The sequence below is a fragment of the Momordica charantia genome (genome assembly GCF_013281855.1).
Source record: "Momordica charantia cultivar OHB3-1 chromosome 3 unlocalized genomic scaffold, Mcharantia_2.0 BLBB01000003.1, whole genome shotgun sequence".
NCBI lineage: Eukaryota > Viridiplantae > Streptophyta > Magnoliopsida > Cucurbitales > Cucurbitaceae > Momordica > Momordica charantia.
The window spans coordinates 1,150,158-1,165,575 of NW_028275161.1; the positions used below are offsets into that span (position 1 = coordinate 1,150,158).

At 35.9% G+C, this 15,418-nt stretch overlaps 1 protein-coding gene across 2 annotated transcripts; it reads left to right on the forward strand.

Annotated features, from left to right (window-relative positions):
- Positions 1-5,802: 5,802 nt before the first annotated feature.
- Positions 5,803-11,055, forward strand: LOC111018975 (vacuolar ATPase subunit F family protein). 2 transcript variants are annotated; one of them, XM_088121885.1, is made up of 5 exons: positions 5,803-6,001; positions 6,595-6,670; positions 7,251-7,332; positions 10,257-10,339; positions 10,545-11,055. In XM_088121885.1, the coding sequence occupies exons 2-5, from the start codon at positions 6,608-6,610 to the stop codon at positions 10,707-10,709; spliced, it is 393 nt and encodes a 130-aa protein (XP_087978011.1). In that variant the 5' UTR covers positions 5,803-6,001; positions 6,595-6,607; the 3' UTR covers positions 10,710-11,055. The 2 variants fall into 2 exon arrangements, with proteins under 2 accessions (XP_087978011.1, XP_022150945.1); XM_022295253.2 differs by having other exon boundaries at positions 5,806-5,988.
- Positions 11,056-15,418: the final 4,363 nt, after the last annotated feature.

Consider the following 15,418-nt stretch of genomic DNA (forward strand, 5'->3'; position numbering starts at 1 on the left):
ACAAAACTCCACCTTGACTTATACACTCTCTGATATGAACTCAAATTCTCTCTGCTCTCTTATTCTTTAAACATTCAACCTTTACCAACCTGTAGTAAATTCAGAAAATAAGCGAACTTACTACAGGTTATTGTTTTGGTGAGTGCATCTGCTGGATTCTCTTGTGAGGGCACCTTCAGTAGCTTCACCTGATCAGATTCAATTACATCTCTGATAAAATGAAATCGAACATCTATATGTTTCGATCTTTCATGATGAGCTGGATTCTTGGCTAAATGTAGTGCACTCTGACTATCAGTCCGTACATTTGTTGTACGTTCTTCATTAAGCAATTCACTTACCAGCCCTTTCAACCAAATTCCCTCCTTAATTGCTTCAGTAATAGCCATATATTCCGACTCTGTCGCGGACAATGCAACCACAGTTTGCAGACTTGATCTCCAGCTAACAACATTTCCAAACACAGAAAAAAAATAGCCTGTTAGTGATCTCCTTCTATCAAGAAGATCAGCTGCATAATCCGAGTCTACAAAACCTTTTACTATTGCATCTGACTCTTCTGATTGTTTAAAATTCAAACAATACTCTGTTGTGCCAACAAGATATCTTAACACCCATTTAACTGCATGCCAATGAGTTCTACCCGGATTAGCCATAAACCTACTAATCATACTCATTGCATATGCCAAGTCAGGTCTTGTGCATACCATAGAGTACATAATACTACCAATCGCTTCTGCATATGAGACTCCTTCCATTTCCCTTGTATCTTCTGCTGACTTAGGGCATTGATCAAGGGACAATTTAAAATGTTTAGCAATTGGTACACTTACTGGTTTTGAGTCTCCCATGTTGAATCTTTTAAGAATTCTCTCTACATAATCTTGTTGGTGCAATTTTAGAGTTCTTTGATCCCTGTTTCTCACAATCTCCATTCCAAGAATCCTCCTTGCTGAACCAAGATCCTTCATCTCAAACTCACTTTTCAACAAATCTTTCAATTCTGAGATTTTGCTTGAGCTCTCTGAGATCAACATATCATCAACATAAATCATTAAGTATATTGTTGTAGAGTTCAACATCCTTTTCCAGTAAACACAATGATCATAAGAGCTTCTTACAAAACCATTTGCTAATATAAAAGAATCAAATCTTTTATTCCATTGCCTAGGTGATTGTTTTAGACCATATAATGAACGTTTCAGTAGACATATCTTCGATTCTTCACCCTTTTTCTTAAATCCTGGTGGTTGATTCATGAATATGGTCTCTTCTAATTCTCCATTCAGAAATGCCGTAGTTACATCCATTTGCTCAAGTTCCCAATCAAAATGAGCAACTAGTGACAGAATAACTCTAATAGTTGAGTGTCTAACCACAGGTGAGTAAACTTCATTATAATCCATCCCTGCTTGCTGAGTGAACCCTCTCGCTACTAACCTTGCCTTGTATCGAGGTTTTAAATCATTAACTGACTGAGGTTTAATCTTGTAGACCCATTTACAATCCACTACTTTTTGTCCCATCGGTTTGTCAACTAGCTCCCACGTCTCGTTTCTTTTCAAAGAATTAAGTTACTCTTCCATTGCATTTATCCATAAGTGACTATCTTTTGATTTCAGTGCCTTATTAAGAGTGATAGGCTCTATGCCAATTGATTCAGTAGCTACCATCAAATCGTAAGCCACTAAATCAGCTTGACCATAGCGTGAGGGAGGCCTTATTTTTCTTTTCTTTCTATCTCTAGTAAGCTGATACTCTGCAATTGAAGGTTCAGCTACTGCTTCTTGTCTTAAATTTTCAACATCAATGTCTTCAGTTGTACTTTCCTCTTGAGACATTGATGGTTCACCAACAATAACTTCAGAATTATCAGTTCTAGTACTACGCAACTCCATCTCTAGCTTCTTGTCCTTTTCAACTGAGGTTGTTGGTAATTTTTTTGACTTCAGATATGGCATCTCATTCTCATTAAAAACAACATCTCTGTTGATTAAAGTCCTTGCTCCTCCAGATTCTAAAGACCATAATTTATAGCCTTTAACTCCATCAGGATATCCCAAGAACATACACCTCATTGCTCTTGGTTGTAACTTATCTTGTTTTATATGAGCATAAGCCATACATCCGAATATTCTCAGATTGCTCAAGTCTGGTGGTTTGCCTGTCCAAGCTTCTTGTGGAGTTTTAAAGTTCAAAGCTGAAGATGGACAACGGTTAATCAAATAACAAGCTGTTTTTACTGCTTCTCCCCAAAAAGTTTTAGGCAAACCAGCATGAGCTATCATACATCTCACTCTTTCTAAAATGGTCCTGTTATATCTCTCAGCCAGACCATTTTGTTGAGGATTTGCCTTCACAATGAGATGTCTCTTAATCCCGTAATCTTACATAATTCAGCAAACTTAAGGTTTAAGAACTCCAGCCCATTATCCGTTCTTATCACTTTTACCTTTTTACTCATCTGATTTTGAATCATTACTAACCAATCTTTGAAGACCTCAAACACTCCATCTTTGTGTTTTAAAATAAATACCCACAGCTTTCTACTAAAATCGTCAATGATGGAGAGAAAATAGTTTGCTCCACCATGAGTTTTAGTTCTTGCTGGCCCCCAAAGATCAGCATGAAGATATTCCAATTTCTCTTTGGTGCAATGTGTGGCTGCCCCAAAACGAACTTTAGTAGCCTTTCCTAGCACATGATGTTCACAAAAATTAAGATCTACTTGTTTCAATTTACCCAATAAACCTTGCTTTGAAAGATAACTCATGCCTTTTTCACTTACATGAGCTAATCTTTTGTGCCAAAGCTCTGTCAATTTATGGTCAGAATTTATTGTCAAAGCTGTAGCTCCACCTACTGCTTTACCATTTAAAACATATAACCCATTTTCAAGATTCCCTTGCATCTTTAGCAACAGTCCTTTAAAGGCTTTCAAGCTTCCTCCTGCTGATTTAAAGTTATAAACAGATTTGTCTAAGGTTCCTAATGAAATCAGATTTCGTTTCAACTCAGCACAAGTCTTACATCTGGAAGTATTTTAACTTGACCATTATCAAGTAATAGATTCACTGCCCCTATGCCTTTTACAGAACAAATCTGATCGTTTCCCATTAAAACCTTCCCACTAGTTATAGGCTTAAAATCAATCAACAAATCTCTATTATAGGTCATATGGTTTGTACATCCTGAGTCTAAAATCCATTCATCAGATGCAGATTTTTCAGAAACAAGTAAAACTTCTGCTGAGTCGTAACCATCAGTTACATTTGCTGAGCTATTTTCCTCCTTTTTGTCATATTTATTATCTTTTTGTTTCAATTTAGGGCAAAAATGACGAATATGTCCTTCTTTGTTACAGTTATAACATCTTTTTACCTTCCCTTGAGACTTAGATCTACTTTTCCATCTCTTATTTCCATTTTTCTTATCCGGCCTACCTCGACCATAGAGAGCTTCACCTTCCTTCTTCCCAACCTTCAATTCAAGGTTTCTCGATCTCAATGCTCCTAACACAATGTCTAAAGTCAAGCTATCTCTACCATATTTAATAGCTGATTTAACTTCTTTGTAATTTTTAGGTAAAGAATTTAAGAGTATAACAGCCTGATTTTCTGTGTCAACCTTCTCTCCAGAGTTTGCTAAATCGGCTATTATCTTTGTAAATTCATCTAAATTCTCCTCCAAGTCTTTTGATTGATCCATCCGAAAACCAAAGAGTTTCTCTTTTAGATAAATTTTGTTAGGAAGTGATTTGGAAAGGTAAAGAGATTCCAATTTAGACCATACCTCTCGGGCCGTGGCTTCTTCTCCCAATTGACGCAACATATTATCTGCCAGATACAGGATAATCGTACTGAATGCCGTTTCATCCCATTCCTTATACTCTCCTTCTTTCAAACCAGATAGTTTGGCTGGATCCTCTAACGCCTTCGCTACCTTTTGCTGAACTAACACCGCCTTGGTCTTGCGCCTCCACAACGAGAAATCGCCTTTTCCATCAAACTTGTCCACTTCGAATCGAGCTGCCATGACTTCGAATTTCAGCCACTTGCGATGCTCAAATTAAATCTGTTATGGTTAATTCAATATCACAAAATGCTCTGATACCACTTGTGAATACTAATTAACAATGTAGCAGATTCTAATTCAGCAAAAATTGAATAGAAGAAGACGAACAGTAAAAGGAAAAATTAAGAACAAAGGGAAGAAAAATGCCGCACACGAGTTTAGAGTGGTTCGGCTAAATCATGCCTACATCCACTGTGAGAGAGAGAGAAATTCTTATTCTGTTATGAGAAGTGTACAACTCACGTCCTTTATACACATCAAGCCAACGTGGCTAACAATTGGGCTTACACACCAACAAGATTAAAAGCCCAATTGATCAACAACTAATGATCTTTAGTGCTATAAGTCAATTCTAACATTCGTTTATAACCTCAAAGTGTTATTTGGTTCATTAGAGTTTAGGACGCCCCTGTGGTTATTAATTTTATGATTTTGATTCTATCGATGATTTTGATCTGCTATGTGGCATGATGGATGATTTAATGTTGGGTTTTTATTATATAATTTCTTGATTAGATATGTTGGAATTAGATGTTGTCTCGTGAATTTAAGGGTGACGAGTTTAGAGTAAAGCATGATGTACAATATTATGCTTGACTGGTAAAAGCACGCTACATTGTCGTGGTTTGATATGTTGGCAGAAACGTGCTCTAAACATGTTGGCAAAAACTAGTTCTAAACATGTTCTGTATGTAGCATGTTGGATTTTTCTGACTTTGAATGATGCATGAGATATTGACTTAGAAAGCATTTTATATGGCTTTTGTGTGAGAATGGAAAATGCCATGAAGTAAATGGGTGAATATCAGGGTCCGATAGGACATGAAAGAGTGACTGGACATGAAAGAGTAAGTCACGGAGGAATATGAAAGAATGAGAAAGAGCTTGAAAAAGTTTGAATGAGTTAGAGATTCTGGTTAGGGGCAGATTCACGTGGAGGATTTATATTAAACATAATATAGTATGCTTATGAATTAAGAAAACTGCCTTTGCCTTGTTGGTTATCTCTTTTGTAAGTTGGTGTGCCCTACATCCTCGAAGCATAGTTTAACAGATTTAGACACATGCGTACGACTAAATGGGTTAGCGTATTTTGGTTTTTTAAATATATTTTTAAAAAATGTATTTTTTTCATTTAAAATAAATAAATTTAACTTTTATGTTTAATTAAGGTTTTTTTTATACCAAATATGTCATTTATATTATGGAACATTTTTTTTAATAAATTTAAATTCGTAACCCTAATTAGATAGATTTTATAATTTTATCTTTTTATTCGATAGAAAAACTACTTGGTTCAAAAAACTAAAAATAAAAAAAACTACAAAAAATCAATATATATATTTTTTAATAAAAATCAAGTTTGATTTCAAAATTTACTGTCAAATAATTATAAAAAACTTACAAATTTAAGCCAAAAAAATCAACTCTCTTTTGGTTACTATCAATTATTTCATACCAAAAATATATTTTCTAACTCATCTGTCACGTAATAATATTTTTTTAACAAAATTTCAATCGATCGAAGGTTAAAATTTGCAACGGGTCAAAATTATAATGCTTATCTATGTAAATTGATATATATTACTAAGTAAAATGTCAATTACGTTAAGCTAGCTCTGGCAATATGAATTTTTAAATTGAAGGGGTTTTATCATGATTTTTTTAAATTTTATTTATTATTTAGTTTTTGAGACAAGGTTTTATAGAATTTTGATTTGAGAGAATTTCAATACAAATTTAAAATAAGGTTTTGGAACCAAATTTCTCCACTTTATCGAATACCCAAAAAAATCCTCAAACTCCGACGACCCGACCACGAGATCAGATCGGCGACCGGCAGCAGATCCACGAACTCCAGTGACCCACGACGACGAACAGCGGCGCTCCTCAATTTCTCATCTCAAGCTTCAGGTTTTGATTAGCTGTACATCTTCAATCTCATAGCCTTTAGTTTCGATTCCTCATTTATGTTCATCGCTTGCTTCTGCCCATCTCTCGCCACATCCAAAAGCTTTCTAATCTTCTTCTAATCCATTCGTTTGATTCACGTTGTATGCTTCGTTTCTACTTTTTCATCTTTCCGGTGACCTCTTGCTTAGATTGAGCTTGTTTCTGCCTGTTTCGAATCGATAAATTCGATTTGTGTTGGATCTGATTTCGATTTTTTTTGGCTTTTAATCCTTCGTTTAACGTTCTGTTAAATCTGTGACTTGTGTGAGCGACGAATAGGTTTTAGATGGTGACTGTCGCGTTTTTTATTTAGTGTTTTGAGATTAGTGAATATTTCTTTTGCTTCTTCTTCTAATCCTTGTTTCTCATCTACAATTCACTATAATCTTGCCTTTCTCCGTATCTTTGGCCACTGCCTTTCCCCAATCATTAATTCTGCTGACTATGTATTTTTTTCAGTTAAGTTTGTTTCACTTGTGAATTGTGATTAGAATATTTTTTATGTTTTGTTAATTGAAATCTGTAGTATGATTATTTATATATATATATGTGTGTATTTTTTCATAGCTACATCTCGTAAATGGCTGGTAAAGCTCAAATCCCTACCAAAAGCTCAGCGCTTATTTCCATGATTGCAGATGAGGTACGCTGTATGCCTAATGTATTTTCGTATTGCACCAGTTTTCCTAGCTACATTATACTATTAAATTGTTGACTTGAGGTTAATTAGGTGTTAATATTTTACGTTTCTCTGAACAATTCATTTCATATTAATTTATGTGATCTTATTGCTATGTGATTTTGATGTTTGGTTTTGTTTGTACGGTTAAACCATCCACTTATATGATCTTATTGTTATGTTATTGTACTACCTCATAAACCAGCGTCGAATTAATAGTATATGTATGTCAAAGCAAATCCGCTTGTTAAATTTGAATCACATTTACCTAAATAGTTAGTCTTGAGCACCAAGAATAAACTCTTTATTATTAGTTTTTCTATAAAATTGTCAACTTTGCACAATAAACAACATCCATTGTGCAAATTTATTCTTCTTTGATTTTAGGTTTATTCTGTTTAGTTTATTGCAATTTGCAAGGCATAATACATGGCTATGTGTTTAAACTAATGAATGGGCTCTAGCTCATTTTGTTGTATTATGCATCATGTACTATGCAGTGGGGTATTGCCTATATGTTTAAACTAAATTTAGTTCATAACAGGATACTGTGGTTGGATTTCTTCTTGCTGGAGTTGGTAACGTTGACCTGCGAAGAAAAACTAATTACCTTATAGTTGACTCAAGTAAGTATCTCTCTAATATATATTGCTTGTAACTCTGGATTGCTACTTCTTTACGCTCACACTGCTTGTCTAAATCCTATGAAATTATTTCCTGATTATAGAAATTCTTGTGTTCAACATGTGTTGATCTGGTCCTGGTCGTTTGTACATGTTACTTTGAATTATGTTGAGTTAAAAACTTATTAGGTGGGTTTCGGATTCTACCAAAAAATTGTAGAATCAAATGTGTTTTTGATGAATTCTTCCTGGTTGGGATATATTAGCCCATATACTTTTATGGAGTTAGATAATGAACTATCTAAAAAGCATTATCCTTTTGTAACTTACCTAATTAAAATAAAAAAGCTGGATGTGCTTACCTACCCAACAGCCTACAATTTTAAAGAGGTTATTTAAGATAGTCCATTGGAAGTATAGCTTTTCTCAAGAAAAAGTTTCAATGATATATGTGTTCTGAATCAGCTTTCCAAAATCTGTAGTATTTCACATTGGAACTGAATTTTGACCAAAAAAAGAGGAACTGGTTGAACCAAGATGAAAATTGTTTTGCCTCAAATTTTATCTAATTACAGAATTTACCATCAGAGCCAAGATGGAATTCACTAAACAATGGGTCCCATTTGTTTCAAAATTTTACCTATAAGAATACTAAATCGCTAATAATAAAACTATGGGTACAATCAAACTAATAAAATATAATTATATTTTATTCTTTAACTAAAATGTATCAATTTTTGTTATTATGATATATAAAAGATTGTGTTAAGATGGGATGGGCTGGGTTTGGAGTGTATGTATGTATTTGTCTCAGTCCCTACATATAAATTAGATGAAATAGATTCTTCATCTGATTGTCTAAAACGGTGCCCAGTGTCTGCTAGGCTGCTAAGATCAGCTTGCTAGAAGTGGCAAAATACTCGAATCAGTTTGTGCAGTTATTTGGTCATTACCAAGGGACATAAAATTCACATATTTTAAAGTTATTGAGTTGCACTTTATTTGTGAAAGAGGTACATATCTTGCATTATCTATATATTTTTCTTTTTTGATCTTGCATACAGCAAAATATGGTTGCTTTGCAACATATATGTCTTATATTTATTGTTTTATTGGAAATATAAGCAATGAATATGTAAGGCAGGGATGAGGACTTCAAAATATGGGGAATTGTTTAGCCTTCTTATCTTTTGTAGAATTTTCTAGCCTTATTCATTAGGTAACATGTGTAGTTATTCCTGTCAAATAAAGGTCCAAGTGGACCAGCGATTTTCCCATTCAACATTACCAGTATATGGACTTGAATATTTTTGTAAGAAATTTAATGTAATGTTTTCTCTCACAGATTTCGTAAGAAATAGATAGAAAATAGGGAGGCTTTTGTGTTTTAGTTCTCCGAGATGGTGTCCTCCATGCAAAATAGATTCAGAGTCACAAGCTCACCTCTTCCTTCATTTCTCCTATGTGGAACTTTTTGGAATTGTATTCTTTCCACCTTCAATTGGTGTGTGGACCACCCCTTCGAGATCAACATTCTTCTGTCAACAATATTTTATAGGGCTCCTTTTAAAAGAGAGAAGAAGATCCTTTGGCTTCAATTCACTAGAGCCTTTTTTTTTGTCCTTTTGGCTTGAAAGGCATAATAGAATCTTCGTCAACAAAGAGAAGTCCTTTGATCGTTTCTTAGATTCTCTATCTTTTGTGGCTCTTTCTTTGTGTAAAGTTTTTTCTCCTTTTGCTCATTGGAAGAGATTTTTGCAGTTTCTTTGGCTAGAGTCTTGGCTTTCCTCTTCTTCTTTTGCAATATCGTTCATTCTATAGAATTGTCCTTATATAAAAAAAGTAGCATATGAGATATTTGCTCACTCGAACCAGTGAAATTCTACGAAAGGAACTCAGACTTCGATTGTCAAACTCCCATTACACTACTCTTGCTTTCCTTCTACCTCCATAGCTAGTTCTTGGTGTGATGATCTGTTAGTCTCTTACATTCCCTCCTACTTGGCCACAACCACATTCATTCCATTCTCCAACTTTTGGATCTCTTCTGTAACATGCAAGAGCTCGTGCTCCACTAGATCCAATCTTGTCTCCATTTATTCATTAGCACTCATTCCCTCCCACAATCTCATCAATCTGACAGTAGAATGATAGAAACTAGTTATACTAGTTACATTTAGTCATGAAAGAAAAATTATATAGACCATGGGCAATTTGAGAGACCCCAAGCTCACCCAGTTCATTGAGATTCCATCCTATGTTATTAACATTATCCTTTATATACTTCCGAACTGAACTCTCCCATCATTTACATTACACTCCCCTTCCCAGCAGTTGTGAGGACCCAATGGAATCACTCAGTAGCCGAGCTCCCCCTCTTGGCTTTGGTTCAATGGGTGACCACCAAGATTTTCTAAACAGCTTTAATTAGAATTTAATAAAAGCATCACTAGAAGCAAACGGTTAGCAAAATACTTTGACCAAATAATTCCAGCATCGTCGAGTGTAGGAGCGTTAAAAGAACCAGTGCTAAGGGATTTTTCAGGTGCCGTTCTTGAAACCGGGTTTCTATTTTCAGGGACAAAAGTTAAGTGAAAAAAGATGTTATCATTGTCTTTATTTATTTATTTTTTACCAAGGATGCACCAGAACTAGATTACCAGCAAAGCACTGGAATCTAGCTTGCATTTTACACAATCCTCTATAAAATTTTAGTGAACAGATGTCATCCTTATCATATATATATATATAAATATATGAGGAACGGTTAACACCATTTATCAAATTTGGTTCTAAGAACAGAGGCCCACTAAAAATTCTGCAGTAATAAATCATATTCTTGTAGTAAGGATTGCTGTTTTGAATATTAATCTTGCAAGTAAAGGATATTCAAAATGTTCTCATGGATTATTGTCCTAATGTCTCAGAGACAACTGTAAAACAAATTGAAGATGCATTTAAAGAGTTCACTACAAGGGAGGATATTGCAATAGTGATGATTAGTCAATATGTAAGTTATTTCCTGAAATCCCTTTCTTTACACTGTAAGTTCATATGATTTGTATTTATTTGTGACTAACACTCTGGTGTGATAATCTGTTGACCAGTTACCATTTCTTCAACAGCAACCCTCTTGAACCCCATTTTTCTTTTTTTTTTGTGGGATGGATGCAAATTTGATGTTTCTGTATATGTTTTTTCCTTCGAGTTTTCAGGTTGCAAATATGATCAGGTTTCTGGTAGATAGCTACAATAAGCCAATCCCTGCAATATTGGAGATCCCCTCCAAGGATCATCCATATGACCCCGCACACGATTCAATTCTTTCGCGAGTAAAGAACTTGTTTTCTGCTGAATCGGTGGCATCTGGGAGGCGTTAAACAGATACTGTGTCCTTTGCCCCAACTCTTTATGTTATGAAGTCATCCACCTTTCTTCAAATATGCTGCATTTGTGTCTTGCCATGAGTTTTATGTTGTAATGATTCTATTCATATTGATCACTTGAATAAAACTTGAAAGAAACATGGCACTAGAGGAGCTTTGAGTGTCCAAGCACCACACTGCCATTCTTTTTCTTGTACCTTACATTTGAAACACCAACTTGAGGCATTTACATCTATCCATGTTCTATTGTCCTCTTGGTACATGTTTGGCAAAAACCAATTGCCTCCATGATATTATAGTGTTTAAATCCAGTCAATGTCCATTTTACCGATTCATATTATTATGGTCCAAGTAGCACTTTTTTCTTCTTTCTTTTTAATTCAACATGTGGGGATAGAGATTCAAATCTCCGACCTCGTAGTCAGAATATAAATCTTAATCAATTGTGCTATGCTTAGGTTGGTTTCCAACGAGTAGTTTGATTGTTATTATAGATTGTATCTTGCTAATATCAACCTTGAGTTATGAAGATCTTCTGCACTTTGTTTGGTTAACAGGCAACAACGTCCCTAAGGGATAGCTTGAGTGGTTTGAGACTTCAAAGAATATCCTTCAAGTCTTAGGTTCAAGCCACAAGGAACGCAATTCTACCAAACAATGATCCCTTGCGTATGTACAGGTGTAAGGACAATGCGCATACCCTCAGGTATAGGAGCAAAAACAGGCAACAACATGCTTCTAGGAACCCAACCATGAGCTTTATAAGTCCAGGATCGATGGAAACAAATAAGCCGTTTTGGTGGATGAAGAAAATTTTACCTGTTGCACATAGGATTGGTTTTTGTGTGACCTGTCCACAAAGTAGAGTGTGTGGCCTATGTTACTGATGGGTGGCTACTAAAGAAAATGCAACCTCCCTTGGTAACACCATCAACAACCCATTTTCTTTAGTGACTCTATAAAGCTTAAAGCCATTTGGTTCTAAACAAAATGGTTTTTCAAACAAAAATTCCTGTGTTATGGTCAACAATTAAACTTATCTTCTGAGGTGGAGGAGAAATAGCAATCAAATTGGAGGTGATTTATGATGAGGTTGCTTAACAATTGAAGGTTTTTTTTTTTTTTGTTGGCTATCTTTTGTAGCAAACTTCCTACTTCTCTGCCCCTACCAGAGAAATAAACTTTAATGCCTCTACACTAGAACTGACAAAATTCTCTACGAGGTCGAGGATTTGGATGGATGGATTCCTTATTCTGACCCTGATTATCCAAATTAGATAATGGGGTGCGGACGTGGATTAAATATCCTCATGGGGTCCACGATGGGTGGGAATCCAGCACCCTGCCACTTTGCCATTTACATATACTTTCTCTCTTTTAACTCCTTAAAACTAAAAAACAAGAAATAACTATCAAACGATGGGGTGACCTTGATCAGGATCGTAAGTTGCACTGGGTTAGTTGGAAGCGCATGTGTTTGCCTAAATGTATGGGAGGCTTGGGGTTTCGTGATCTGGAATCGTTCAATCAGGCTTTGTTAGATAAAGAAGGGTGGCGGCTTCTCTCTGACCCGTCTTCCCTCCTTGCCCGAGTTCTGAAATCCAAATATTTTAAGACTGGTGATTTTCTGAGTGCTCGGACAAGATCCAATGCTTCTTTCATATGGCGGAGTCTCCTTTGGGGTCGAGATCTTCTTCATACTGGTCTTCGGTGGCGAGTGGGCAACGGTGAGTCCATTAGAGTTTATTCTGATAATTGGATTCCTATGGATGGGTCTTTGTCCATTCGCTCACCGATTTCATTATCTGTGGATAGCTTAGTTTGTGATCTCCTATTACCTTCAGGTCAGTGGGATGTGGAGAAAATTCGACAGCACTTTCGCGATGAGGAGGCTTCCTCAATTCTGAATATTCCGCTTGGTGTTAGTCTGCTGGATAAACTCATTTGGCATTATGACAAAAGGGGACAATACAATGTTAAAAGTGGGTACCGTCTTGCACAACGCAGCATCGTTCATGGTTTGCCTTCTCCTTCTTCCCTCGAGTCTCCGTTACAGTGGTGGAAGGGGTTTTGGAAACTCCAACTCCCTAGTAAAATTAAGATTTTCGGATGGAGGTTATGCCTTGACCGTTTACCGACGAGGGAGAACCTCTTAGCCAAAGGAGTTGATGTGCTGAATTACTGCAGGTTTTGTGGCCAAAAGGGGGAAGTGCAGCCCATGTGTTTTGGTTATGTAAAAAAATGCGATCTATATGGCAGTGTTCTAAATTCTCCCATTTTCTCCATCTTCTGTGGGTGCCGGTGGGATCTGATATGGGTCATTTTATGCGGGTGTGGACGGATCTGGTTTCTTGGCAGCATATTGGAGCTATTGTGGTGTTGTTGTGGGCTATTTGGAACGCGCGTAATCAAACTCCCCAACATTTCTCATTAGGTGGCTCTTTGTCGGACTTGGTTTCTTGGTCGGAAAATTACCTCCAGGTTTATCAAGCGGCTCAACGGAGTTCTGCGTCTGCTCTAGTGGTTTGTCGTCCTCCTCGGGTGGCTATCTGGCGTCCTCCTGCAGCGCCTCTCCTTAAGGTGAATGTGGATGCGGCTTTCAGAAAGGAATCTTTTGTAGCAGGGGTGGGTGTAATTATTCGGGATTCGACCGGTCTTGTGTATCTTACAGCCATTCGTCTGCTTGCTCGTGCTAGTGATGTTGATTGGGTGGAAGGCTTTGCGGTTTATGAGGGTATTCTCCTTGCTGTGGAAGCAGGTTTTATTCGGTTCCAGATCGAAACAGATTCACTCCGAATTTTTAATTTATTGACGACAGATTGTGTGGATGATTCTGAAGTTGGGGTTCTCTGCTCTGTCATCAAGCTTTTTTTGTCTTCCCATGCTGAGCGGGTTTCTTTTAGTTTTACACATAGGAATGGTAACGCCGCAGCCCATCTATTAGCTCAACTGGCATTGACTTCACCACACCTTCAAATTTGGGTGGAGGAATGGCCTGATGAGATCTCTTCGGTGTTGGCGGTAGATTGTAGATCCCGTTCTTAACTTTGTTCGTATTTTGCCTTAAAAAAAAAAAAAACTATCAAATATGTTTGATTATATATTTTTTAAAACAAAAACTAAAAAATAGTTATCAGGTAGAAAACTAAAATATAGAAAAATAGCAATGGTTATCAATCCAGCTTGATTAATTTTTATTTAACTTTCTAACTTACTTGGAGGAGATATCCACTTTACTTTATATTTTTTGTTCATTTCAACTATCCATCCAAAATTATATTAAAAACTTTAAGAAATTGTTAATATTGATGATAACATTTCAGTGTTTTTTTTTTCAGAAAAGAAAGACTTTTATTAAGAAGAAATAAGATCTTGATTCGTACGACAAAACCAACATACACTTTTTTCTAATTCGAAACCGCTGCGAGCAAGATAATGGGAACAAAAATTACTATCTTTGTTTACTTTATTAAAAGAGATGGTGCCGCCAATATCTTGAATATGTAAAATTTCTTTAACTACCCACGCTATTTTAAGATCATCATCTTCCCTTCATCCGTCTCCAGCTGAATAAGATAAGAAACCATAAACAGGAGGTTCTGCATCCCTTCCAGAATAGCCATAGCTTCCAACATCTTCACACTCCCACAATTATCGACGAAATGGTTGCCTGCAAGAATGATGATACCTTCCTAATTACGCAAGACCCACCCAAGTCCCCCTGCCTGCTGAGTCTCCGACCAAGCCGCATCAGTATTCAGTGTCCAGGTAAAAGGGGGAGGAGGGGTCCAGGTAATTCTTGCCTTAATTTCTCCATTGTTATGACGTGTTGTTTTTGCACTGGTGATTTGTCGGTCTGATCTTGTGTTGTTTTCGATAATGACTTTTCTTACATTGTGAATTAAGATCTGCGTATTAGGGCTCTCCCTTTTGAAAATCACTGTGCGTCCAAATTACCCACGAACTAGTCATCAACATCTCCACTTCCTCCATTGTCACATGATCCAAGATTCATTCCCACTAGTCCCAAATTTTCCAGCTGCACTTGTCAAGTGAATAAAGATCCAAGTAAGAACTTAGCAAAGTTTTCCACAACGATTTGGATACCTTACAATCCCAAAATAGATGAGTCGACGATTCTTCGGTTTTCCTGCAAAACACACCATATAAATAAGTAGCAATTCCTTTCTTACAAATATTTAAGGGGAATCATATCATTTTAGTGTCGTTGGTTCAAACATAAATTGAGAGTAGGTTTGAATATTTGACTTTTAAGACCTATTATTAATGTCCGAGCTAGTTACTTGAACCAAATTTAATAATAAATATTAATTTTAATATTAAAAGCGACATAGAAAAATAAAGAAAGCAGCCGACACCATCAAATAATTTCTCATGTTTTTCATACGAAGTTGCCTTTTTTATTTTTAATGAAAACTTAATTTATTATAACAAATACCTTTGATTTAAAAAAAAAAAAAATCACGTGACCAAATCTCGAAAAAGCAGCCCCACGTGGGGAAGCAGTCAGGCCAAATAATAAATAATTTGGAACAAGTTGGCCAATTTTGTATTAACAATGAAAGATTCTATCTTTAAAAAATATATATAAATCTTATTTTATTCCCAACTAAACTTCGATTATTTGGTTACCTTCAAATTTTCATAAATCATTTAGGTTTAGTAAAAATATATATTTTCAT